This window comes from Pyrenophora tritici-repentis, chromosome 7, assembly GCF_003171515.1.
Source record: "Pyrenophora tritici-repentis strain M4 chromosome 7, whole genome shotgun sequence".
Taxonomy (NCBI): Eukaryota; Fungi; Ascomycota; class Dothideomycetes; order Pleosporales; family Pleosporaceae; genus Pyrenophora; species Pyrenophora tritici-repentis.
In genome coordinates this window covers 2,598,409-2,624,009 of record NC_089396.1, presented here as the reverse complement: position 1 = coordinate 2,624,009, position 25,601 = coordinate 2,598,409, and the positions used below count along the sequence as shown (strand labels likewise).

At 49.9% G+C, this 25,601-nt stretch overlaps 10 protein-coding genes across 10 annotated transcripts; 4 read left to right on the top strand and 6 right to left on the bottom strand.

Moving 5' to 3' along the window:
* Window positions 1–1,028: 1,028 nt before the first annotated feature.
* Window positions 1,029–2,870, bottom strand: PtrM4_134130 (uncharacterized protein; the record flags this gene model as incomplete). Its single annotated transcript, XM_066109166.1, has 2 exons — window positions 1,029–2,770; window positions 2,828–2,870. The coding sequence occupies 2 exons, from the start codon at window positions 2,868–2,870 to the stop codon at window positions 1,029–1,031; spliced, it is 1,785 nt and encodes a 594-aa protein (XP_065961158.1).
* A 1,128-nt stretch (window positions 2,871–3,998) lies between these two features.
* On the bottom strand, window positions 3,999–5,597 carry PtrM4_134120 (uncharacterized protein; the record flags this gene model as incomplete). Its single annotated transcript, XM_066109165.1, has 1 exon — window positions 3,999–5,597. The coding sequence occupies one exon, from the start codon at window positions 5,595–5,597 to the stop codon at window positions 3,999–4,001; it is 1,599 nt and encodes a 532-aa protein (XP_065961157.1).
* Window positions 5,598–5,752: 155 nt separating this feature from the next.
* PtrM4_134110 (TT-ORF1 domain containing protein) lies at window positions 5,753–7,068 on the bottom strand (the record flags this gene model as incomplete). Its single annotated transcript, XM_066109164.1, has 2 exons — window positions 5,753–6,200; window positions 6,287–7,068. The coding sequence occupies 2 exons, from the start codon at window positions 7,066–7,068 to the stop codon at window positions 5,753–5,755; spliced, it is 1,230 nt and encodes a 409-aa protein (XP_065961156.1).
* Window positions 7,069–7,444: 376 nt separating this feature from the next.
* Window positions 7,445–9,742, top strand: PtrM4_134100 (uncharacterized protein; the record flags this gene model as incomplete). The annotated part of the gene is made up of 1 exon (XM_066109163.1): window positions 7,445–9,742. The coding sequence occupies one exon, from the start codon at window positions 7,445–7,447 to the stop codon at window positions 9,740–9,742; it is 2,298 nt and encodes a 765-aa protein (XP_065961155.1).
* Window positions 9,743–9,795: 53 nt separating this feature from the next.
* On the bottom strand, window positions 9,796–10,560 carry PtrM4_134090 (uncharacterized protein; the record flags this gene model as incomplete). Its single annotated transcript, XM_066109162.1, has 2 exons — window positions 9,796–9,800; window positions 9,921–10,560. 2 exons carry the CDS (start codon window positions 10,558–10,560, stop codon window positions 9,796–9,798), a joined length of 645 nt encoding a protein of 214 aa, XP_065961154.1.
* A 96-nt stretch (window positions 10,561–10,656) lies between these two features.
* Window positions 10,657–11,241, bottom strand: PtrM4_134080 (uncharacterized protein; the record flags this gene model as incomplete). The annotated part of the gene is made up of 1 exon (XM_066109161.1): window positions 10,657–11,241. One exon carries the CDS (start codon window positions 11,239–11,241, stop codon window positions 10,657–10,659), a length of 585 nt encoding a protein of 194 aa, XP_065961153.1.
* Window positions 11,242–12,863: 1,622 nt separating this feature from the next.
* Window positions 12,864–14,396, top strand: PtrM4_134070 (uncharacterized protein; the record flags this gene model as incomplete). Its single annotated transcript, XM_066109160.1, has 2 exons — window positions 12,864–13,664; window positions 14,064–14,396. The coding sequence occupies 2 exons, from the start codon at window positions 12,864–12,866 to the stop codon at window positions 14,394–14,396; spliced, it is 1,134 nt and encodes a 377-aa protein (XP_065961152.1).
* Window positions 14,397–17,546: 3,150 nt separating this feature from the next.
* Window positions 17,547–20,632, top strand: PtrM4_134060 (uncharacterized protein; the record flags this gene model as incomplete). Its single annotated transcript, XM_066109159.1, has 2 exons — window positions 17,547–18,906; window positions 18,954–20,632. The coding sequence occupies 2 exons, from the start codon at window positions 17,547–17,549 to the stop codon at window positions 20,630–20,632; spliced, it is 3,039 nt and encodes a 1,012-aa protein (XP_065961151.1).
* Window positions 20,633–21,023: 391 nt separating this feature from the next.
* PtrM4_134050 (uncharacterized protein) lies at window positions 21,024–22,769 on the top strand (the record flags this gene model as incomplete). Its single annotated transcript, XM_066109158.1, has 1 exon — window positions 21,024–22,769. The coding sequence occupies one exon, from the start codon at window positions 21,024–21,026 to the stop codon at window positions 22,767–22,769; it is 1,746 nt and encodes a 581-aa protein (XP_065961150.1).
* A 137-nt stretch (window positions 22,770–22,906) lies between these two features.
* PtrM4_134040 (uncharacterized protein) lies at window positions 22,907–24,097 on the bottom strand (the record flags this gene model as incomplete). The annotated part of the gene is made up of 4 exons (XM_001941382.2): window positions 22,907–23,359; window positions 23,551–23,626; window positions 23,682–24,040; window positions 24,095–24,097. The coding sequence occupies 4 exons, from the start codon at window positions 24,095–24,097 to the stop codon at window positions 22,907–22,909; spliced, it is 891 nt and encodes a 296-aa protein (XP_001941417.2).
* Between the last annotated feature and the right edge of the window lie 1,504 nt (window positions 24,098–25,601).

Genomic DNA, 25,601 nt, shown 5'->3' with positions numbered 1-25,601 from the left:
CAGTCAGCTTGCTTAGCTTGGTTGGATAGGGCGGTTGGAAACTTGGGGCTGAAGGACTTGGTGGAGGGGCAATCTCACGATGATTTTTAGGTGTAGTGCGTAAGTTCGAAACCTAGTTATAACCTAAAATACACTCTTTTTTGCTATATTTCTAGCAAATAAGCTACTAAATTTCCGGCTAACGGCCTGGCAACAATATTCTCCTTCTGCGACACTTCACTTACTACTTATCACCCACCACACTCACCTATACTCCATCAACGCGTCTCTATTTGCAGCTACTATCTACCTCGCCGTTGCTATAATGCCAGCAAAAAGAACACGCGTTAATGCTCCAGAAATCGCGGCAACTTTATCAACAACTTTATTGAGCCTGCAGGGCTTACGGAGAACGAGGAAGATGAATATGAGGCTTGGAAACGCAGCGAACCGATCGCTGGCGAGGGCGTCGACCCTATAAAATACTGGGTAGAACTCCGCGATCGCCACCCTAGCCTTAGCAAATTTGCTATCGACATGCTATCAATCCCAGGCTCAAGCTGTGAGTGTGAGCGCTTATTCAGCGAGCTGGGTGACCTCCTCGAGCCCCGTCGGCGCAGCATTTCTCCGCAACTTCTAGCAGCAATACAGTGCGATCGACGATGGATAAGAGCTGGATTTGGCAGTGGTGAGGTGCCTGTAAAGGGGGTTATCAGCGATGAGGAGATGGACGCGAAATACGGTGTACATAAGTGGGATATTAGCTGAGAAACTCAACACCAAGGTTTCTATATAACTTTCCTAATCGGGACTGAGCCCATCAAGCCGAGCGAGCTGACAGCCCTGTTTCAGCCAATCCGAGCGAGCCGAGCGCAGAGTTGCTATCAGTCAGTTCAGTCAGTCCGGAGCTCTCTGGACTGACTGAACTGACGTCCTGAGGTCACTGAACTGGACTGGACTGACTGCCAAGACTTTTCAATTAAACTAAAACTGACTGACTGAACTGACGTCGCCGCGGCCTGCGGACTGACTGGACTGACTGAACTGAGTTACCTGACGTCGAACTGAGATAAATGCTCCTGTACTTTTGAGATTTCTTCCTCTGATAGTGTGCGCGCTAGCCCAGAAGCTGAGGTAGTTGTTGGCTGTATACCAAGCCTCTTCCAGCTCTTCAAGCTCTGCAAAGCTGAAATAAGCTCTGGCTTCATATGGAGTCTCCGGGTGCCTAACATGTCGCCAAGCTCGCTGAAAGTCCGCTCACAGTCTGCCGCTGCTGCTGGTATTGTTAGGACGTCAATAGCGAACTTTGAGAGTATAGGGAACTGCCCAGCAACTGACTCCCAGTATAGAAGCGGATTAAGAGACAGCCAATCCTCCTCAGCTAACGCTGGTTGCCGCTTCCATATCTCATACTCATCCTCAGCAAGGCTTGCCTCTAACTGCCGTGTGCTTTGCTCAATTGACGACTGTAGAAAAGCTGATCGCGACGTTGAAATCCCTAGCCGGGGCTTCTTACGCGGCGGCGTTACAGTGTGAGCTGAAGTGGCTGCAGAGTCCTTCCGCCCCTGCCACATACGCAGGAATGCCCGGTGGTTATTGTCAAGCCAGCCGTCGCGATAGTGGACACCGTCACGGGCAGTGACATGGGTGTCAGGCACCTTCCAGAGCGCTGAGAGGTGGTGTTTGTAGTGCGGGTGTAGTATTGTAGCAGTGTAGTAGACAGGCGCGTTATCGAATTTTGCGTAGTACTCAGCAAGCTTACAATGCGCAAGGTTAACGTTTGTAATAAGATGATCTTCAGGCGCATCTAGATCTTCGTAATTTACATCCTTAAGGCGGTCTTTGAGAGCCTCAAGCTGGTCAAGAAGCCACTCAAACGTTACTAGAACTTCCCATATAGCGCCGTGTCGGCCGTGTCGGCCGCGACCTTCAAGTAGCCGTGTAGCTTCGGCAAATGGCTCAAGGAGTCGAATGTATTCTGTTATTGTCGCCCAGTCCTTGCCGCTTAGACCCCCTTCGCGTATATATAACCGTGGCTGGGCAGCAGGGAGCTGCTCACGATTCTTCCGGCGTCGTGAGGTTGCTGTTGCAGCACTATGCTCCTCAAGTTTACACTCAATATAGCCATCGATAGGGCCGTGTAGCTCAGCTGCACGGACAAACGTGTTGAAATAGCTATTCCAGCGTGTCTTAACAGGCTTCACAAGCTGCCGGATGTGGGGTGTAACACCTAGAGACTCTGCCTCCTCGCACTGTAGGCGCTCTAGTAGTTGTCGAGTTTGAGGCGTACAGATAGACGCAATCACGTCAAAGAGGACGCCAACAGGACCGTATTTGCGCCACTCATCCATGTACTTCTCCTCTTCCTCAAGGTGTGCGGCTTCATTCTCGTACGCGCTACGGTCTTTGCCCCAAATTACTAATTGTGCGCTTAGGTTGAGTATATGGCAGCAGCACCGCAGCCGCCGCTCGCTTGCGATAAAGCCAAACTCCTCTGCTAAGGACTCAACTGCAGTATCATTGTTACTTGCGTTGTCAAGCACAAAGTACCCAACCCTCGCGTTGTCAACGCCAAATAGCCGAAGTATTGTTGTTGCTGCAGCGGCAATATTATTGCCAGTGTGCGCCCCGTGTAGCTCAGGCAACCCAAGCAGGTGGTCAACTAGCTTGCCCTCGCTGTTAAGGTAATGTACGCAGAGGCCAGTAAAAGCATACTGCCCACCAGTTGAAGTCCAGTTGTCGAATGACACGTGTATAAGCGACCGGGCTTCGCGAAGGTAGTTGGCAACAGCTAGTATGTATGTATTGTACTCAGTAATAATATGATCGTGGAGCGTTTAGTGGCTACGCCAAAGGAGAGCTTCGGCTAGCGGGCTCACGGCCGCAATCATGGCTCGAAACTGCGGCGTTTCTATTACGCGAAGGCTCTGGTTGTCCGCGACTACCCAGTCCTTCAGCGCGTCCTGAAATCGAGAGGTTGAAAAGCTTGCTGCTATCTCGTTTGCTACCTCTTGCGATACTTCTATCCCTTTAGACCTCATAATATATACTTGGGACTTTGCGAGCGCGCCCATAATATTGCCCTCCGGCTAGCAATTGGTACAGGTCCGTTAGGTCCGTGTGAGTGTCCAGGCTTGTTGCTTGAGAGGTGTCGGCCGGCGTTTGTAGTGCTGTCAGCCTCGTAGCAAGCCTCCTGCTTCCGTCGTTGATGGCAGTACCGGCAAAGCCAGTAGTTTTTCTTGTACTTGCGGTGCCAGACGGCCCAGCCGTGGCGGTAGATCCAGCTTTTTGGCCCACCGCGACTATTACGCTCAACCTGGCGCCGCTCAAGATACGGCACACGCTTAAAATCAAGCCCGTCGTAATTGTCGTCGTCGTCGTCGTCGTCGCCGTCGTTGGGGAAGTCCGCCTGTACTGCCAAGGGCTCATCAGCCTGGGCCTCGCTCGCAGTATCGCCAACAGTAGGCGCGTTTGATAGCGATGGTAGAGGAGAATTGCGCTTGTCGCATTCTACAAGGCGGCGAAGGCCTGAATTAGAGGGAGTAGACATGAAGTACACCAAGAAGTATTATGGCAACAGTAGTCTAGCGTCGTGTGTATAGCAGACGCGACGCGACGCGACGCGAAAGGCTTACTAGGTGCGCACCGGGTAGCGCATTTCCGCAAACTCTAATTAGCTTAAAGCTAGATGCTTTAACTTATATAGGATTAGTGTCTTTATATCTAGGACTAGCGCGGCTTCGAAGCCGCACTAAATGTGGCTTTCACAACTCTAAAATACTGCTTTAAAAACAGCTAACGTCAGTCTAACGTCAGTCAGTTCAGTCAGTCTGGAGGCTTCTGAACTGACTGGACTGACGTCCAGCTGCCTCAAGAACTGACTGACTGAACTGAGTCTTGGCAGTCAGTTCAGTCAGTTCGAACTGAGTTACCTGACTGATAGCAAGTCTGGCCGAGCGAGCTGCTGGCCTCCGCTCAATTGGCTGAGCAAGCCAATTGGCTGAGCTCGCTCAGCTTGCTCATTGACATCTGTGATCGGCGAGCATTTCGCCAGACGGTACATACACGACTCTGATAGACTTTCGCTTTGCCTCTTGCCTCAGCCAGTGATTGTGGATGTCCACGTGACGGAGTTTCGTCGTCAGCTGAGAGATCTCCTCGTTGATCAGCCGGATCGTCTGCGTATTATCGCACTGTATCGTAATTGTCTTCTCCGTCAACTCTACCCGAAGCTCCTCTAGCAGCATCCGCACAAACATGGACTCCTTAGCCACTTGCGATAGCGCGAGGAGTTCTGCTTCGGTCGTAGATGTCGTGATGGTATCTTGTTTGTTCGCCCTCCATGCGATCAGTCCTCCAAATAGCTTGATAACGTACCCTTGGGAGCTCTTGCGATCCGCGGTGTTGTCCGCAAAGGATGCATCGCTAGCTACTACCAATTGGTCGTCTCCTCCGAATGATAAGGATAGAAGCTTGGTTGACTCCAGGTACAACAGCACTCGGTCAGCGGCTTCTTGATGTAGTGGACCAGGGTTTGTGAGGAACCGGGCGAGTCGTGATACTGGGAATGCGACATCGGGTCGGGTGTTGACGGCGGCGAAGAGTAACGATCCAATCTTGCGTTGATACAAGTTAATCTCTCCAGGAGTCGCCAAACCCTCACGTGCAACTAGTTCGACTCTAGCCATTGGTGTGTTGTGTCGTTGGTCCTTGTTCGTTGCCAGCCGTGCAATCTTCTCAACATAAGCTTTCTGTGACAGCCAGATCTTTCGCTTCTCTCGGTCCCGTATAACTTCTACTCCTAAAAACCACTGCAAATCCTTTCCTCCGGTCAGGTTGTATCGCTGTTTCAGTTCCTCTTCCACTTTCCGAGCTACTTCCGCGTGCCGTTTCGAAGAGGCAAGGATAATGTCATCAACATAAAAGAAGATGAACACTCCGTCTCGGATCATGCAGCAAGGTTCGTGGGGAACTGGCGAGAACCCGATTTCTAGAAGGAAGGCAGTGAAGTGTCTTTGCCAGAGCAATGGCGAGATCCGTAGGCCGTACAGCGCTTTGTTTAGTTGCAGTATTGTTCCCTGCTTCCTGTATCCTGGGGGCATCCGCATGTACACTGTTCGATCAATATCTGCGTTGACGAAGGCGTTCGATACGTCGTATTGCTTCAGCTCTAGGTCAAACCGGGCCGCAATCGACACTAGCATCCGAAACGATCTTCCGGCCAGTGTAGCAGCGTAGGTTTCTTGTGCGGTGACATTTCGTTGCTGGTCTCCACGCACTACCAATCGCGCCTTACACTTCTGGAATCGATGGTGCTTGTCAAATTTGTAGGTGTATACCCACATTGAGTCCAGTACCTGCTGGTCGGTCTTCCGAGCCGTCTTCGCCGGGACCTCTGACCAGGATCTGGTTTCCTTGTGGCTATGGAGATGTGTAATCTCAGCCTCTTTGAAAAAATAGAACAACTCGTGATCCTCTCGCAGGCCGTTCGCTTGGGGAGGCGGTGGCAGCTGGCTGCGATGAGGCTTCTTGCCGTTTCGCATCATACGCTCAAGCTTTGCCTTGTCCAGTCGCTCTCCTGCCAAGTTTTGAACGTTTCCTGCCTTGGTGCCTGCCATAAAGGCGGCTGCCCATTAGACTCCGCAACAATCAATTCAATCCGGTCACTCTCCTAGACCCACTTACCTATCTAGGTAGGGCTTAAACTCCTATAGGTAACTACTAGGCTTAAAGCGGTAATCAATCAATCCAATCTGAACCTTCTAGGACCCACTTAATTGATTGTTGCGGACTGTGCTGCCCATGGCTCCTTCAACATCCTGTGTTCCGGATGGAGGATACCACTCGCGAGACCTTGTTTGCCGTAGCTAGTGTCAAGACCTTGTTTCCCGTAGGCAGTCTCTTCGGATTGTAGGCCGTAGCCTCCGGCATCGCATTGTTCGCGTGGAACGCCTGCGGATAGACCATGTTCGCGCTGTGCGCCAGTCTGTACACCATGTTCGCCGTAGCTAGTGTCAAGACCTTGTTTCCCGTAGGCAGTCTCTTCGGATTGTAGGCCGTAGCCTCCGGCATCGCATTGTTCGCGTGGAACGCCTGCGGATAGACCATGTTCGCGCTGTGCGCCAGTCTGTACACCATGTTCGCCGTAGCTAGTGTCAAGACCTTGTTTCCCGTAGGCAGTCTCTTCGGATTGTAGGCCGTAGCCTCCGGTATCATCGTCCCTGAAGGGGTGTTCCACATTAGTTAGCATTTGAGCAAGCAGTGCTGCCGGTGGGGGCGTATGTGGTGGCGTCGGATAAGGTACTACCTTCCTTCCCGCCTCATCATACTCGAGCCGCCCATTTTCCGGCGCTCTAGCAATGGTCTCATCTTCGTAGAAAGTTCCAAGTTCTTCCCGTGTGGGATTTGGTCCAGGGGCAGTTCAATAGTTCGAATCCATGCTGCTATCTCCTCTGTAGTGCTATGCATAAGATTGTCCATAACCTCTTTATGCTCTCCACTATATACGACTTCCTCGTCGAATACAACGTCGCGAGTGCTAATGACCTTGCCTATAGATGGTACCCAAATTCGGAATATGTTCGTCGAACGGTAACCAACTAAGTACCCTATCCAGGCTTTCGGGTCAAATCTCTGTAGACGTCCTTTTCCTCGCTTCGTGTCATCCGTCATCGCAAATGCCTTACAGCCGTACGCTCGTAAATGCGACAGGTTGGGCTTGCGTGGTGATGTAACAACTCCATTCTGGAAAGCGATTGCCGTGAAGAACATCTCGTATGGAGATCTCCAGCGGTTCTGATATTTCGGCGTCCTGTTGTGTAGGTAGACGGCGGTCCGGGCGATTTCCGGCCATTGGTCCCACGGCAGATGTGCATCGAGTCGCATTGCTCGACCCTTTTCTTTTACCACACCCCCTGAGCGTTCGGCTCCTCCGTTTTGCGCTTGCGTATCGGGGGCGGAAGGCTCGAGTACTATACCTCTTGTTCTGCACCATCTGGCGACCTCTGGCTTCACGGAAAATATCTCGTTGTCCGTCTCAATAACCTTTACCGTTATACCAAATTGATTCATCATAAAGGTGACGAACATCTTAAGGCTTTTAAGGATGACTCTTGCCGTTCGGTTGTCACTAAGATAGAAATCCCATATGTATCCCGTAACGCGGCAGTTAATAAGCATCTGACTCTTCTCCTTGGTCGTACTCAGTGATCGGAATGGTCTGGTCTGACTTGGTCTTGGTCTGGTCTAGACCGCCAAGACTTGGTCTGGTCTGGCGATTTTTTGAGACCGTGGTCGGACCGGTCTAGATGATCGGACCGGTCCGGCTATAAATAGGTCCACGTGACTAGATCTTAGACTAATCTAGCCAGAAAATTTAGCACAATATGAGTCATTAAGATCAAGGTAAGTCTTCTACTTACATAGAACAATCAAGTCCTTAACAACCTACTTATATACTATTGTTATGGAGCCTTCAACACCAACCTCACCGTCCCCATCGAATATTATAAGACTAGATTTAACGTCTCTTACTCCATCTCCTATCCCCACGTCATCACCCACCCCTATACTATCACCCACTCCTATTCAATATCACGAATCTCCAGATGAGTTCGTGCAGGGCGGTATCACGTACGTGAAACGTGCAATAATTGCAAGGAAGGATTTCCGTCAAGGTACATCACACATCTGGAAGTACGGACTCCAATACATTCGAGATAGCGATAAGAAAGAGGTGTATTACTGCCATGAGTGCAGGGTTGGGAAGAGCAAGCAAGAGTTGTTTGTCATCAATGGCACTTCTAGGATCCGGAATCACCTGGAACAGAAGCACCAGATTGATCCCCAGAGTGGCATCAAGCGAAAGGGTTCTGTACGGAAGTCTATAATCGACCAGCAAAAGGATGGGGCTGCTTCCAGCATCTTTTTCTGGAAGGAGTCAGTAGAGAAGTTTAAAGAGCTTCTAATTCGTTGGATTGTGTACTGCCATATCGCCTTCTTTCAATTAGAGAACCAGTACTTTCGTGAACTACTCCTCTTTTTAAATCCGGCACTACTCAACCACCTCCCGAAGGCTGCGAAGACTATCCGAAGCTGGGTAATGAATGCATTCATATCGAAGAAGCAACAGCTTAGGGAGGACCTACACCATTCACGGAGTAGGATCTCTATCTCCTTTGATCTCTGGACTTCACCAAACCCTTACGCTATCCTAGGCGTCGTCGCTATGTGGATTGATACTACCGGCATGCGACGTGTTACCGCTTTAGGTATGCGACGTATATACGGCGAACATACTGGAGAGAATCTTGGATCGGTGGTCCTTGAATTGCTGGAAGAATACGACATTAGCGGAGATCAGATTGGATACTTTATGCTGGATAATGCCTCGGCAAATGATACCGCTGTTGAGTTTATACTCAAGGATCTCTGCCCATGGATGAAGTCAAAACAACGTCGTCATCGCCGGCTGCGTTGCTTGGGCCATGTCATCAACCTCTGTTGCCAGGCGTTCCTTATGGGGCGAAACTGTGAGAAGTATCTTGCGAAGCTGGAGAAGCATCATCAACGTGGCGACTATACGAAGGTGGAAGAGCTCTGGAAGAAGTTCGGATGTTTGGGTCGTCTTCACAACCTGGTGCGATACATCAGGCTTACTCCACAACGGCGTGAGGAGTTTGCTACAATTATTATCGGCGGAGATCTTTCGCAATTCGACGGGCTTGAGCTTATCCAGAACAACTCGACCCGCTGGAACTCATGGTTTTATTCGATTACACGTGCATTAAATGTTCGAGAACGTTTAGAGCTCTTCTCGGCTCGTCATGTACCTGGAAAGGGCTCCGTAGGGATCGCGAACTTTAAGCTTGATGGACAGCACTGGTTTGAGCTTGAAAAGATTGAACTCGCTCTCAAAGACTTCTATGCTGCAACTTTGCTTTCTGAAGGTAAGAAGACGTCACTTGCGGACTGGTTTTCAACTTTGGACTGCCTTCTCCGGGAGATAAGCGAGACGAAGGATCACTACCACGACATCCACACTGAGGACGATAACAACTTTACATGGAAGTACCTTCAAGGCTGCGCTGATGCTGCTTGGTTAAAGTGCGTTGAGTACTATAACAATCAGCAGCTGAATTGGCAAAATCGATTCCCTGAAGATACTGACCTTCCACCGGCATATTATGCGGCTCAAATCCTTGATCCATATCGCAAGTGGGGATGGTTCAGGCAAGAGTGGGTTCTTCATGGCGACGAAGAGAAGAAGAGGTGGTTTGAAAACGCACAATTAGCGGTGAAGCATCTCTGGGAGACAGAGTATAAGGGAAGGTACCCTGTCGAGATGCTGCCACCACCAGCCAGGAAGGAGAGAGATCCTGACCCAGCATTTGATCGCCAGCGGGAACATAAGCGCATTCGAATAGACGCTCCAGTTTCTACAACTGATTTGTATGAACAATACATCTCTACTGACCGGCTTCATAACGAAGAGGCAGGTTGCAATGAGGCTATTGCGTACTGGCTATCTCGCTACGACTCCCAACGAGATCTCGCTCGCTTCGCTCTAGACATGTTTGCGATCTCGCCTCTGTCGGATGAATGCGAACGTCTTTTTAGTAGCGCGAAGCTTACTATCGTCGATCGCCGTGGTAGGCTGAAGGCAGATATTATAGAAGCGTGCGAGTGTCTCCGGGCCTGGTATGGAAAGCCCCAAGCTGAGGGGAACAGCGATATCGAGGATAGTGAGAACGAAGACGACTAGATTGACAGTCAGTAGTAAAACACATTTCCTCGGCTTCCTTCTTTGCTTCAGCCTCATTCTTGGCGGTCTTGTTGGTCGGACCGGTCTGGTCGGACCGGTCCTTATGTAAGCACCTGGTCTGGTCTGGTCTGTACCCTCAGACCAGACCAGACCAGACCATTCCGATCACTGGTCGTACTTTCTGCTTCGTAGTCGTGAAAGTCGATCGCAACTCGCTCTCCCGGACCTTCTAAAATAGTCCGGGGCGTCCGTCGTATCATTCGCTTCGACTTTGATATCCCACAGGCATCGCATTTCACTGTGGGGACCCCGACGATCTTCACCCCCTCAGATTGGTTCACTAGGTGTTCTAGGGCGTCGGATCCAGGGTGGCCAAGTCTCTTGTGCCAGACTATAGCCTCAGCTCGTTTTCGTACGGCTGTCCTGCGCGTTGGCTGCTGCGTTGAAAACGCTGCTCGCGCCTCAGCGTCATTGAGTTCCAGTATCCATTGTCCGTACTTCTCGTGTAGTACTGCCAGTTCGCTATCGTCGGACCGTCGGAGGATTGTTGGGTCGGATTTGGTGTCCCACCAAAGACCTTGCCGGCGGAGTATCCGGAAGGAGACAAGACTGCAGTGTAGGTCAGGGCAGTAGGCGACGTTCTCGAGGTAGAGGAGACGGTGACCGTCTGCGCTATCTACTCTCAGAGTAACTGAACCGTATGCCTTAATCCACACCCTTGTATTGCCTGCCCAGAGGAAGTCTCCTGTCATAGGCGGTCGAATATTCGTGAATCGTCCGAGGTCGTTGCCGACGTGTATAGTGGTTCCGGAGTCCATTATGTAAGAGCGTTGAAGTGGGTACTTAGATTCCTTTGCCATAAATGATGAGGCACAGATTATAAGGTTGATCTGGCCTATGTTCCGGCCTTCTGGTCACTCGACAGTATCCTCTACCGGAGTGCTCTGTGACTTCTTAATCTGGGGTGTCCCTAATTTAGCTCTCTTGGCTCCCCTTATCTCTTGTTCGAGATCAGTGTCGCTATCAATTCGGTGCTGAGCCATCGTCTTCAGTGTTTCACGTGGCTTCCACCAAACAGGGGCGTTGTGCGGAAACGCGTACCAACAATCCTTTAGTTCGTGCTGTTGGTCGCATACCTTGCATTGTTTCCTATCCTTGCCCGGTCCGGGAGTCTTTCGGCTTTTGCCGCGACCTCGCTTTCCTGGGGCCTTCTCGGCGGCGTCATCTGCGTCTTCGCCGTTCAGTTGAGGTCCACTTGCTACAAAGGCGGCCTTCGGGACCTTGTGTTTGATCGGATGCAACAGTGAGGCGTACTCTCGGAACTGTTTAATCATCATCCGTACAGTGACACGTGGGTCTTTATTTCCACCGGCCATGAACGCGGTAGTCCATTCTGGTGATGGTTTGAGAACTGCTTTGACGAAATCCTCCTTGATAAACTCTTCGTCTTGGCATTCAGGTATGCCAAGGGCCTTGCCTTCCGTGATTGCATGGTCCATCTCAGTTAGCCAGGTCTCCCACTGTGCTAACAACCTCATCGGTTTTTGGGCCGCGAGGTAACGTTCTCTCGCACGTTTGAGTTCCTCCTTCGTGTCAATCCCAACATTTGCGGCTAAGTTTTCAATCCACTGCCGATGGGAAAGACCTGCCTTGCAGCAGTTGTAGAAGAGGTGTTGTGACACAGTCTTCCTTATGTGCTCGGTGAGCTTTCCAAGTCCGGTCCGCTCTTGTTGATATCTCTGGTTAAGTATTTTAAACTCTTCTAGTTGTATTCGGTAATAATCGATATCTTCTTTATAGGACGTCTTCGCGTTCGTCGCGAGGTCCGAGGGTCGTACCGGTACGTAGGCTGGCGCTTCGGCGCTATCGTCGCCGATCGCTTGGCGATATTGGGTAACGTGCAGATTCGTCGCTGCAGTTGATGGCTGATAGCTTCCGATAAGTGGAGCTAGTGGTGGTTGTGGTTCTATTAGAGGGATCCCACGTTGCTTTGGATCTACCTTTTCCCACACTTGGTATGCGGCGCATTCCGCTTGTAGTTGTTGGTACCATTTAGCCCAATTGGTATAATCCGTTAGGATCACTGTTGGATCTCTGTTTGATAGTACAGACATCTTGTCGATGAGTTTTGATGACTCTTCGGTTCGGCGCTTACGTGTTGTAGCGTGGGGATCGTCGTATTGACGGTATTTGTAGTATAAAGTAACTTTGATTGACTCTTCTGTACTCGGTACAGGCAGTGAGACTCTTAATTGTCAGATTTTTATGGATGGGATCAAGTGTGTATTCTCTGTGTCTGTCTACGGCTCTGTCTGTGGGAGGTGGCCTCGCCTCGGGCTTGGCAGTGCTAAGTCCCGGCGCTAGCCCTGGTTTGGGGGTCTCATGTCCTTCCCCAACCACCATCGGCTCGATCATGGAGCAAAACCTCGCCTCAATCTGACACCTAATGTCAGATTGTGATGGGTTATCAAAGACGGGGATGATAGTATAATATTATGATGGGGATCGATTGTATTGTTGTCAGATATTCACTCTCATCTGGAACACTGATGAAATAGGTAATGAATGGTGATGATGTTGATTATTGATTGTGTGTTGGTTCTGTCTACGGTTGTGGGCACACCTAGGGGGTGCCAAGCCTTCCTGTGATCCGATTGGCTCTCTCAGATGCCGGGTCGCGCTAGTCTAACCCAGCGTCTGTACGCTCTCATCTTCAACAGTGCTATTATCTGACAATTGTTCTGGTCTGATGTGGTCTTGTGTTGTGATCCAACGCCGTTCGATCAGTTGGGTCGCGGTGGATTGTGCGCGCTGACTAATTTAACTGATCCACAGAATCCACAGCTTCAAACACCCGGATTTTGTCCACCACCCAAAATATGCCCATATTCTGACACTACTTTAGATTGCGGCAGGAGGCAACGCGATAGCCGTGATTGTATACCTAGCTTTTGCGGCTCATCAGCGGGTCTATTAGCTCCCTATACTACGGGATACGAGCCTAGTTCAGGCTAGGATAGGTAGAGTCCCCACCCGGGCTGCGCACGTTTTCGGGCCGCGCACGCCGAACGCCAGAACACCAGACCACCCACAAACTTCAACACGTCGCAACTCCACCAATATGACCGCTATTGATAAAGCGGTTAAATATTTGGAGTCGCTAAAGCCAGGAGAACACTTTGTATACCAGAAAGTTGCCGACCAGTTTGGTTGTAGTCGCAGTGCGCTGTCCCGAAGATGGCGCGGCGTCTCACGCGACAAAACCACCAGTGATGGGATGAAGCAAGCTCTGCTACCACAACAAGAGCTAGAGCTTGTACAGTATATAGAGGAGCTCCATATACGAGGACTACCTCCTACGAGAGAGATGATCCAGAACTTTGGCTCAGAAATCTGTGGTAACCCAGTCTCAATGAGCTGGGTTGAGCGCTTCCTCCATCGAAACCAGGACCGTCTCATCTCTCGCTGGGCGCCGACCCTCGACCGCGTACGTCACCAGGCTGATTCTATTGATAAATACGACTCATATTTTGATATACTGCATCAGAAAATGGAGGAGCATAAGATAGAGAGGCGTCTTACCTTCAATATGGATGAAAAGGGCTTCTTGATTGGTGTACAGAACAAGTCAAAGAGAGTGTTTAGTAAGCCAGTTTGGGTGCAAGATGGGGCAAGAGCAGCTATCCAAGACGGCAACAGAGACTGGATTACGATCATCCCAACAATCTGTGCAGATGGGACGACGCTGCCAACGTCCATCATCATGGGCAGTGAGGCGCACGATCTATACGACAATTGGGTTGAAGACATACCCCCAGAGGACACCCAGATCAACGTCAGCTCAAGTCCCACTGGCTGGAGCAACGAGAAGCTTGGTCTGGCATGGCTGAAGCTGTCAGCCAACACAGTTGGGTGTCCGTGCGTCAGCCCGATACTCTTATCAGATCTTCTAGCATCTTCTACAACCTTCACCACTCTACTATCTACGTCATGTACTCATGTATATCTTATGTATATAAGCACACATCTCTACTCAGTAGAATAATCAACCAGTTCTCTCCTTCCTGTTGTACGCCCACAGAAGCGGTTTGATCAATTCACTAAGGAGAAAGCTCGTCGGTCTTGGCGGCTACTCATCTGTGACGGCCATGGGAGCCATCTTACTAAGCAGTTTTTGGACTACGCGATCGAGAATCGGATCATAGTGATGGTGTTTCCATCTTATTCTACCCATACTCTTCAGCCTCTTGATGTGGGTGTGTTTGGGCCACTCTCACACTACTATTCGTCTCAACTCTCTCAGCAACAACAACGCTCCTAGGGGCTTCTCCCGGTGGTGAAAGCTGATTTCTATGGCTTGTTTAAGCCAGCGTACGCCTCTTCCTTCACCGAAGCCAATATCGTTGCTGCTTTTGAAGCCACTGGTATATGGCCGATGGATCGGACAGTAGTCACTAAGAGGTTTGATTACACCACACCACCACTGCAGACCGACAATATAAGCCTATCTCACCTCTCTCCCGCTGATTGGTGGCGTACAGAACGTCTAGTAGAGCGTGCTATTAAGGGAAACAACGATCAAGTGGTTACAAAGCTTGTAGGAGCAATTCACCGCGCTAGCAGAGATGTCAACAAGCAAGTCAAGCTGGCTTGATTCTTATCGATTGCAGATCACAGACAATATAGAGGCTCGTGCACAGTGGCACGTCCCAGAGAATGGTCTGTGATCTGCAATCGATAAGAATCAAGCCAGCTTGACTTGCTTGTTGACATCTCTGCGCGCTAGTACTCAACACAAGCTTCTATAGTATGAGAACAAGGGGCTACTTGCATCACTTGACACTAAAAATAAGCGTACAAAGCGTGGCCGACGCCTGCCACTCAAAGGGGACCAAAAGCGGCCTACTGATGCTGTCTTCTACTCTCCTCGAAAGCTCCAAGAAGCTCGGTACGAAAGAGCCAGAAAAGACGCCAAAATACTAGCAGATCAAGCTCGAAAAGCTGATGCTAAACAGCTCCGAGAGGCTAAGAAACTCTTAAGTGAAAAGAGTAAACAAGAGGCTCAAGAGAAGAGAGAGAGAGACAAGATGGTGAAGGAGAAGGAGAACGCTGACAAAGCAGCTCGAAGAGAGCAGCAGAAACAGCAGGAAAACAGCGACAAAGCTATCCAACCTTCCCAAAAAGGTAAGCGCAAAGCTTCAAGACTTCTACCTAAGCAGAAGAAGCGGCAGAAACGAGTAGATGGTAGTGTAGCTTCAGGTGTAGCCATAGAAGCTACACCAGCCCAACCAGCCCGGACGTCACGTGGTGGCCGGAACATCAAAATTCCGGCCAAATTTAGATAGTACAAAGTGTTCGCAAGGTCATTTTTAGTAAAGTACGGAGTTATTTTGTATATACAGCCATTCAGTGTGGCTTAATAACCTCATGTTTGCTGTGGTGTTGATGTTGTTCGGCGTGCGCGGCCCGGAAACGTGCGCAGCCCGGGTGGGGACTCTATCCACGAGGCGAGCGTTAAGCGGAGTATACAAAGCTCTATCGTTGTCCTCCGCTAAAGCTTCTGTAGCAGCTTAGCTGCCTTTAATAGTAGGCGCAACGATCGTAGATTCTAGCTGCGAGTCTCGAAACTGCGACTTAAAATTTAGCGACGATTTAGTAGGTCAGGTGTCAGAATATGGGCATATTTTGGGTGGTGGACAAAATCCGGGTGTTTGAAGCTGTGGATTCTGTGGATCAGTTAAATTAGTCAGCGCGCACAATCCACCGCGACCCAACTGATCGAACGGCGTTGGATCACAACACAAGACCACATCAGACCAGAACAATACAATCGATCCCCATCATAATATTATACTATCATCCCCGTCTTTGATAACCCATCACAATCTGACAAGTAGATCTATTAGATCTGCTATGACTGCTATCGTCGCAAGAAAGTTAAAGCTAGCGTGAGCGGAGTATACCTAGCTACAGATGTAGTCTCCGCAGCGCAGCGTTATCTAAAAACCTATAGGATTTAGGCAACTAGTAAAGCTCCTAAGCCTGCCTTAGTATCGCGCCTCCGCTAGGCTATACTTAATAGCAATCTTAATATTAACTAGAAGCTCGTTAGCTAGCTATTAGGCTTTAATATCTATGCTTTTCGAGCTACCGCTGTAACGTAGCTTCTTGAAAATAACTACCTACTCCGCAAATTTAAAATACTAGCTTTCCGCAGCATGCTCGAGGCTACTAATTCTAATGTAGCTTAAGCGCTTTAGAAGTTACTATAGAGCGTTGCGCGATATATTTTACGAGTATATAATTACCTTAAGCCGCGGATTATCTAAGCTCTGTCGCAATCGCTAAGCAAGATCTATATAAGCTTTGACGGATAGACGATAAAAGGCGGCAAGCGTGGTGTTAGATAATAGCACTGTTGAAGATGAGAGCGTACAGACGCTGGGTTAGACTAGCGTGACCCGGCATCTGTGAGAGCCAATCGGATCACAGGAAGGCTTGGCACCCCCTAGGTGTGCCCACAACCGTAGACAGAACAAAGACACAATCAATGATCAATATCATCACCATTATTTATCTATTTCATCAGTATTCCAGATGAGAGTGAATATCTGACACGTGGCTACTTTAGCATCGTTGCTTACTTTGTTAACACTCACGGCAAGCTAGTTAATCTGCCTATTACATTACCGCAGTTAATAGGGGCTTATAGCGGTGAGAACCTCGCTAACTTTATATATAAAACTCTACTAGAGTTTAGCGTTGCTAGCACTAAAATTAGCTAGTTTATTACTAACAATGCGTTAAACAATAATACAGCTATACAGTCGCTTGCTTATTAAGTTAGCTTTAACGCAGTTAAGTGTCGCCTTCGCTGTGGTCCTTATACAATTAATCTTGTTAGCTAAATGCTCCTTTAGGGCAAAGACAACAAAGCGTACAGCAACGCTCTATCTACTAAGCTTATTAACGAGGATAAGTTTATAGAGGAGTGGCGGCATAAGGGACTTCTTAGAGTGCTCCTTTAGATTATCGCTTATATTAAAACGCCGTAGTAAGTTAAGCTTTTTAATCGCTGTTAGCTTAAAGCTTACCGCGATCTACATCTAGACGCTATTAACGACGATTGCAAGCTCTAAGAGGTTGTTCAGCCTATTGTTACCTAGTAGGATTCTTTTTATTCTACTTTTAAGCGTGCTATTAGTCTACAGGCTGCAATCAACCTCTACGCCGCTTATTATATTACACACCTTTAGGACAGTAACGCGATAGCTTAAGCCTAAGACAATAAGCTAGCTGATGCTCCTAACTAGATGAGGTTAAATGGACTCACCGCTGCTAATTAGGGTGTTATTACTAAGTATCTAGCTGCTCTTAAACCGCTAAAGGCAGCTATAAAGCGATTAGAGGGCCGCGGCGCTTCTAGTGCCTATAGAGCAATTGCTAAAGTGTCGCGGAAATGGACTTGATGTTGGACGTCGGATGATCACGTGATCGGATCGGGTCTTTGAGACTCCGGATCCGTGCCAAGGGACTGATCCATCATGTACAAATACCGGACCAGCCGTCTGATCTTTCTGATCCTTAGAGCAATCAATGATCCCACTCTTGAACGAATCTGATCGGTGTCATCCCAACTATCATAGTTATGAGCCCGGCGTTTTAAGATCGCAGTATCGATTCTCCCTGCGCACCTTTTTCACGTTGGTTACACGATCAGATTATTGCTCCGTTCATCTCTCTCCATTTATTACTTCCGTTCTCGTTGAGTCCATTGATCAATCCTAAGACAAAGAGGACCATCATGGATCACGACCCCAAAATCCCAGCACCCAATGTTATCCTACATGCCCACAAGGACTGGCACCTATGGTTCCCGCTGCTTGAGAAACACTCGCGCGATCGCGGAGTCTGGGAATACATTGACCCAGATGTTGATACTCTCATGCCAGCGATCGAATCCCTCGAGCCGGTCTATCCGGCCATTCCACCCGAGCCAGTCAAGCCTACCACGCCTACCTCAGAGCCGACGCCCGAATACCAGGTTTCTCTTGAGGAGTACAATCACAAGAAGGCAGCCTACCAGCTCGCTGTCAAAAATCACGAGGAGGATGTTCGCGTCTACAAAGTCCTATGTAACCAGTGGGTTAGGAAGGCTTCGAAGATCGCAAACATCAATGAGTGGATCAATCGTACAGTTTCCCAGGACTTGCTCCTGCCGATCACCATGCAACTCCTGCGCGGAACATCCACTCCACAGGCTGTAGTTAGGGAGCTCAAGAAGCGTCTCTCGCCATCGGATTCGAACACCAAGAACCTCCTGCGCATCCAATACAGGGCTCACTTAGAGAAGGCCAAAACTGGTCGATCTAATGTAGACAAGTGGTTCAACGATTGGCAGGCTCTCTATGCAAAAGCTCAAGCGTTCGAACTTCACGAAGTTAGGGGTGATCTCGCTGTCACCGACTTTCTGGATGCGTTGGCGGCAAAGATCGCTCCTGACTGGGCACGCAATTTGCGACAAACGATCACGACCGCGTCAGCTATGGGTCAGCCGACCATGAGCCTTGACGATGTGGCTAGAGTGTTCAACTTGACCATGCAAGAGCACGAAGCTGGCGGAAAGGGCAGATCAACTGGAGTGTTCTCCACGTTCGGCGGTGAATCCGCTCCGAGCGGAGGAAACTCCGGAGGATCAACCGGAGGACCACGGAAGTATTGTCCGTGCAAACCCGGCAAGCCATCCCATTATTGGGAGCCCATTAAATGCCGCAGGCTTCAACAGGCAATCACTGGAAAATCTGATCCAGGACCTACTCCGATCCATTTGTCTGACACGGATACTAGGATGATCAACCAAAGGCTTCACAGTTCTAAGTTTTCAACGCTGCTCACACAGCTGAAACAAGCCGGATGGAAGATCAATCCCGCTCAGCAAACGTCTGAGAAGTCCAAGACTACGAACACCATCGTGGCTTGTGTCATTGATCCTCGCACTTTGAGGGATCTGAGCAATGCTATCTTCAACCTTAACTATGGTGGTCACCCATTTTCCTATAGCACGATCTTCGACGGCGGTGGCGCGCTCCACCTTGCCAATGATCGGAACCTATTGGTCCCAGGAACTTACAAGAAGTGCTTGGACTACCTGACAGTCGAGGCTGGTACTCAATCCTTGCCAGTCTCGGGGTGGGTGATCGACTGTTCAAAGATTTCTTTAATGGACCAGACGGTCCACAGGACCTGTTGCTTAAGAACGTTATGGTTGTTGAAGGATTTCATGTCAACATTGTTTCTGAAGCCTTGCTCAGGAAGGTCGGATTCTGGTACACTGGTTATGATTGGACTATCCGTTCTGGGGACATGGAGCACAGCATTATCCTCAGAAAGCTCCACGTCGCCCATAACCTAGTCTTTATCGAATACAAGCCATTCCGTTATCCTTCTGTGCCACCATTGGTGAACAGTGTGAGACGATCGGCTCAGCCAAAACTTCGATCAGATGATGAGTTTTTGTGGCATCAAAGATCAGGCCACCTGGGTCAGAAAGCTTTGCAAGCACTCGCCCAAGCTGCCCAGAACGTCAGGATCGAAGGCACCCGACGGCTGGAGTGTGAGCATTGTGCCACTACCCATGCCACACAGGTGATCTCTCGGAGACCAAGAGAGCGATCCCCCCGACCATTCTATCGAGTCTCGTGGGATCTGTTCGATTTTCCAAAGGGACGATCAAATGAGCAGTTTGCTCTGATCATCAAAGAAGATTTTTCAGGCAAAATCTTTAATCATAATGTCCAAGGGAAGACTCTGTCAGAGATCATGCGGGTGATCACGGCTTTTGAAGCTTGGGTACAACGGAAGTACGACTTGCGGATCGTAGAAATCCATCAGGATAACGATACTGCTACTTTGCCTTGGAGAGGGCGATCAAGATACGAGGAATGGGCCGAAGAGAAGGGGATTACAATCCTCAGTCCTCCGCCATATACACATGAGCCGAATGGCTCGGCGGAGCGGGCGGGTCAAGAGCTGATCACGAAGTCGATCAAGATGCGCCTTAGCGCAAACTTCCCTGAGAAGCTCTGGCCTGAGATCATGGATGCGGCGGCTTACCTACACGCGAGAAGCCCTACCGCAGTCCATCAGTACCGATCTCCCAATGAAATCCTCGAGAGCTGGTTTAGGCAGTACTTTAGATGGTACGAGCCTGCGCAGATTAGACACCGCACCGCGGATCTGCGACCAGATTGGAGTGGGATCTACGCCTATGGCTGTCGCGCATATCCCTTGGATCGGGACCGCGCAGCAGGGCGAGATCGTCGTGGATTCAAAGTTAATCCAAGGGGTCATATCGGATATTTGGTCGGCTATCGAGCGTCCAATCTCTATAGGATATGGATCCCCATTACTGATCAAGTGATCACTTCTCGCGATGTGTCCTTTGACGAGACTCGTTTCTACACAGGGAAGAACGAGGATGAGATGCCAAAGGAACAAGCAATCGAACTTGCGGATGTGCTTGATATCGGAGAATTGCATGATCCAGGGGCGGACATTGATATCCCGTCCCTCGGAGATCAGGCAATCCAGACGACGGATCTGACCACTGAGAGCAATCTCGGGGGTGAGCTACCCGAAGGACCTGAACCAGTGGCCGGCCAGCCAGATGATCAGGAACAAGGGCAAGCAGAGACTGAGCGAAGTGATTCACTGGCCGGTGATCATTTGAGAATTCGCACAGGTCAGAATCCGGGATATGGACTTGCAACCCCAGAGCAGACGCCTGAGCCGCATGGCTCTGGATGGACGCTGATCGGCGTTTCCCATCTGGTATTCAACAGGGAATGCATCAACCTGGTGGAATTGGAGATCCAGATGCGGGTGGTCTAGTCGTTACTCGATCACGTGGCGAAGGGCTGGAGCGCCCGACGCAACTCGATGAATCTCCTGCGCAACCAGTGTCCACTGACGCAGATGATCAAGAGGGAATGACCACTCGAGAACAATTGGTTGCTCGAGGCACGAGACGTCGTGGACGTCCGCGCGCATCGGCGGGATCTTCCTCAAGGGCAACTGCGCCAACAGGGGATCCGGATGTTGGATTAAGTGCGCCCACACAAAGGACCAGTGGGAGACTCCGGGGAGATCAGCTAGAGCCCGATGTGGTCCATCGCTATATGCCTATTAGGCGTGGACGAGGCAGAAGCAAGGATCCGGACGATCAACTGGGGGTGGAGCTGCACCTAGAGGTGTGCACGCATTGATCGCGGATCTTCAAGATATGGATGGTCCATGGAGCGATTTCAAGCACACGTACATACCAGGGATAAATGAGACCTGGGAGGATCGAGCAAGTTATAAGACGCTGAATGCCGTGGTCATGTCAGCGACGCTCGATCCATCTGTGCCGCAGGCACTTGATTCGGGGGATCGTCCACATAGGGACGTCCTGCCCGAACCACCACTAACATGGCGCGAGCTACAGAGCCATTCGATGCGCCCTCTGTTTATGGATGCCTCCAACAAGGAGATTGATTTGCTTAGGAAAAAAGGTACATGGACCGAGATCCCTATGGATCAAGTCCCTGATAAGCCACTCCCGCTCAAATGGGTTTGGACATATAAGTGTGATCAGGATGGGTACCTTGATCGAGGCAAAGCTCGGATTGTTGTGAGAGGCGATCTCCAAGAAAAAGACTCGCTGGATTCTACTTATGCAGCCACGTTGGCGGCCAAATCCTTCAGGACCGCCATGGCGATCGCAGCTGAGTTCGATATGGAGATCATGCAATTTGATGTCGTAGGAGCATTCTTGAATGCTAAGATTACGGCAGAAAATCCTGTGTTCTGTCAGCTACCTGACGGATTTAAGAAACCTGGAATGTGTGTTCGGCTCAATCGCGCGTTGTACGGATTGAGAGACTCGCCACTCCTCTGGTATGAGGAGTTCTCTGGATCGCTTAGGAAAGCAGGACTAGAGTGCTCGAAGGAAGAGCCCTGCCTGTTTCTGGACAAGGATCGCAAGTTCTTGTTGTTGTTCTATGTGGACGACATCCTGCTCATGTTTCGCAAAGAGTTTGAGGATCAAGCCATGGAATTGTGGAAAGTGATTAGTTCGAAGTACGAGATTAAGGCACAAGGACCAGTCAAGTGGTTCCTTGGGGTTAGGGTCATTCGGGACCGAGACTCTCGGACGATCACCCTGGTCCATGACACGTACATTGACAAGATCACCAAGAAGTTTGGCTTGGAGGATGGAACATTCCCTTTCACTCCGCTACCGTCGGAAGAACTGATCAAGTCTGATGGAGAGGCAACCAAGCAGCAGATCAAGGCATACCAGGAAAGAGTCGGATCAGTCCTGTACACGGCTATCATGCTCAGACCTGACGTAGCCTTTGCTGTCTCTAGGCTGTCCCATTTCCTGACCAATCCAAGTGATCAGCACATGAAGGCGGTGGAACGAGTGATCATGTATCTATACAGGACTCGATGGGATGCCATCCGGTATGGGCACTACAATGGACCAGACCTGGTCATCTGTGGCGACGCGTCTTTTGCGGATGATCCGGAAACGCGTCGCTCATCGCACGGCTACATTGCGATGCTCTTTGGCGGCGCGATCTTCTGGAAAGCGACGCGCCAGAGCACAGTGACCACCTCGACTACCGAAGCTGAACTCCTTGCTCTTGAGCATACAGCTAAGGAAGCCATGGCACTCAAGCGCTTCTTTAAGGAACTAACCCTTGATCTTGGGGACGTTTGGAAGATCTGGTGCGATAATCAACAAACGATTCGGCTGGTTGTTGGGAAGAATGAGCGGATCACAACAAGACTACGACATGTGGACATTCAGAACATGTGGCTTAGGCAGGAGCACGCAAAGGGATCGTTCCAGGTAGAATACCTGGAGACCAGCTCAATGCCAGCCGATGGTCTCACAAAGTCGTTGACCCAACAACAGTTTGAGAGGTTTAAGGCACAGCTCAATCTTCAAGATGCGAAACAACAGATCGCTGATCAATGAAGCGTTGTTTAAGGAAATTGGTCTGATTGAGGAAACTACTATACAAGGCTTAAGGCCAAAGGCCTCAATTAGCTGGAATGCGTCATCAGCGAGGCTTACCCAAGAAGGAGCAAAAGATTAACAGAAAAGAAAAGAACCTAAGCTTCATCACGCTCAAGCTTCTCGGCAAACTCAATGGCCATCTTGCTAATGCGATCAGCAAAGTCTTGAATAGACTTGCGACGAACAGCAGCGCGATCAGGAACAGCAAGACGCTGAGGCTTTCGAGCAGACGAAGGACCAGCAGAAGGCTCACGATCAAGAAAAGGATCATACTCATCCTGGCGAAAGATGCTCGTCTTACGAGTAGGCGTAGTGTAGTCAGCCTCGCCAGAGAGATCAACATAGTCCTCCTCTTTCTGAGAAGAGCGGGCATGGTATTCATCGATGTCAAAAACGACGTCCTCCTCTTCAGAAACGAATTGATCATTGTTGTCATGGGACACGGGGGCCTTCTCAGAAGCGCGAGTAGATGGACGCTCAGACTTAATGCGATCATCAAGCTTCTGGATCATCTCAAAGACGACATCGCGGTACTTCTTGACAATATGCTAGACAACCTTGTTAGCTATGCACAGACTCCGCAACAATCAATCGATTGACATGATTGATTCCTATATAGGTTAAAGAATTACTTCATTAGGCAGCCTTTAACCTAGATAGGAATCAATCATGCCGATCCGATTGATTGTTGCGGAGTCTGGCTATGCACAAGCTATTGATCAACTGGAGCATTACTTACAAAGGGAGCGTCCTTGCGCTGCTCACGCATGCCTTGCTTCATGGCGGCGTAAACGTCACTGGCGATCGACTCGTCGCTAGGAACAGCATTAGCCAATCTAATCAAGATCAGGGACTGAGCGCGAAACTTACACCAGAGCACACACATGGCTTCCGCAGGCCTCGCAGCGACCGCTCTTGCTGTTGGCCCGATCATAACAAAGCCCATTACCATTGTTCGAAGCCCACCGCTTAACGCAACGCTCGCAGGCGAACTCGCGAGGAGCACCAGCTTGAGAGTTGTATTGCTTCTTGACAGACGAGCGAGAAAACGGGCTTACATCATCATTGATCGGAGAGGCGGTGCGGCGACGAGACTCGGGCCCAGAGCGATCACCAGCAGTGGAACGGGGAGCGCCGGCCGAACGCGAGCCACCGGAGGCAGCGATCTTGGAGTTGCGAGCATGTTCGGCATTGGCTCGTTGAGCGGCCTTGCCGCGAGTAGTCCCAGGCTGCATTTCGTTAGTATCTTGCTCACTCACTGCTGCGCAGCTGCTCAAACTTACCATGACTGGAGCGGCGACGACGAAGACGAGCAGAAAGAGCGAAGGAGAGCGAAGGCGAGAAGAGTGGAGAGCGTGCTGTGCGGGAATTCGAAGGAGTGATAGTGCGGAGTAAAGGCGATGGTGAGGATTGTTGTGATGGTGAAGTAGAAAACATGGAGCAGCTGAGCAAAGGACTGAGCCATAGGCATCAACATCAGGGATTGGCGCTAGCCCAGCGGGGGCAACGCTCTCAGCGTTGCCAGTGTGATGCTCGCCGACCAGTTTTCAGCATAACAAACAATCTCCGACCATTCACAACGCAAGGATTATTGATCATCACCGCGCACCTCACGAAGTCTTCAAAACGCAAGATTAACCGCTCAACCGCAAAAAGACTCAGGACCAGGACATTGACCAATACGGATGTCATTTTTCAGCAGGTTTCTACACACAGGAGCAGAAGGTCCAGGACAACATAGCCTGTCCGGGACGACTTTTTGGACCGCCATATAGTTGGCGATCGATCAATTTTAAGAGACTGGTCAAAGCTACCAGAAGGAACTGAGCAGCCGCACATACTGGCTGCGAACACTTGTTTTCGAGCATTTTATGGGAACAGAAAGGAGAACTCATGATTATGCAGCAGGCATATTTTTTTGAAGAAGCTCGAAGGAACAAGGTGTGATGGTCGAAAGCGACCAGAGGAGCAGCTTTTATGCCCATGGAGGGGCGCGCCGGTTAGTGGCGGACTTACAGAGGATCAAAAAGATAGAGGGGCACCACGATGAGTGATCCGACTCATGCGAATAGCAGTCCGACTTTTTGAGACGGCGTCGGACTGGGGGGTGTGTCGCGGAAATGGACTTGATGTTGGACGTCGGATGATCACGTGATCGGATCGGGTCTTTGAGACTCCGGATCCGTGCCAAGGGACTGATCCATCATGTACAAATACCGGACCAGCCGTCTGATCTTTCTGATCCTTAGAGCAATCAATGATCCCACTCTTGAACGAATCTGATCGGTGTCATCCCAACTATCATATAAAGTAATCCCTATATTTAAGTATCTTTTAAAGGAGTAAGAGGATCGTATTGCTACGTACAAGGCGGTGGATTACAACGCTCATAATAAGGCGCCAGAGGACTATTTAGAGATTAATTTAAGAGCTGCACGGACGAAGCTCTGCGAGTACTACAGCAAACTTAACGACTCGACAGCATACTACGCAGCTACTATACTCTATCCGCGCTACAAGAAGCTTTGTGACGTCCTTTAGGCGGATAAGCTCCAGGACACAACGACGTCAAGGGCAATGAAAAAGCCGACACGCTAGCAAAGGAAGCAGCTAAAGAGAGACCAACAACATCGACCATAGCGAGCCTAGCCTACCTAGGCACAGAAATTAACAAAATACAAAAAACAGAACAACTGATGGAGTACAAGAGGTATACCGACAGGCCCACCAAAAACAGAAGCTCCTACTCAAGGATCTTCAAGCTCAACACACATACAACAATCAAAGTCC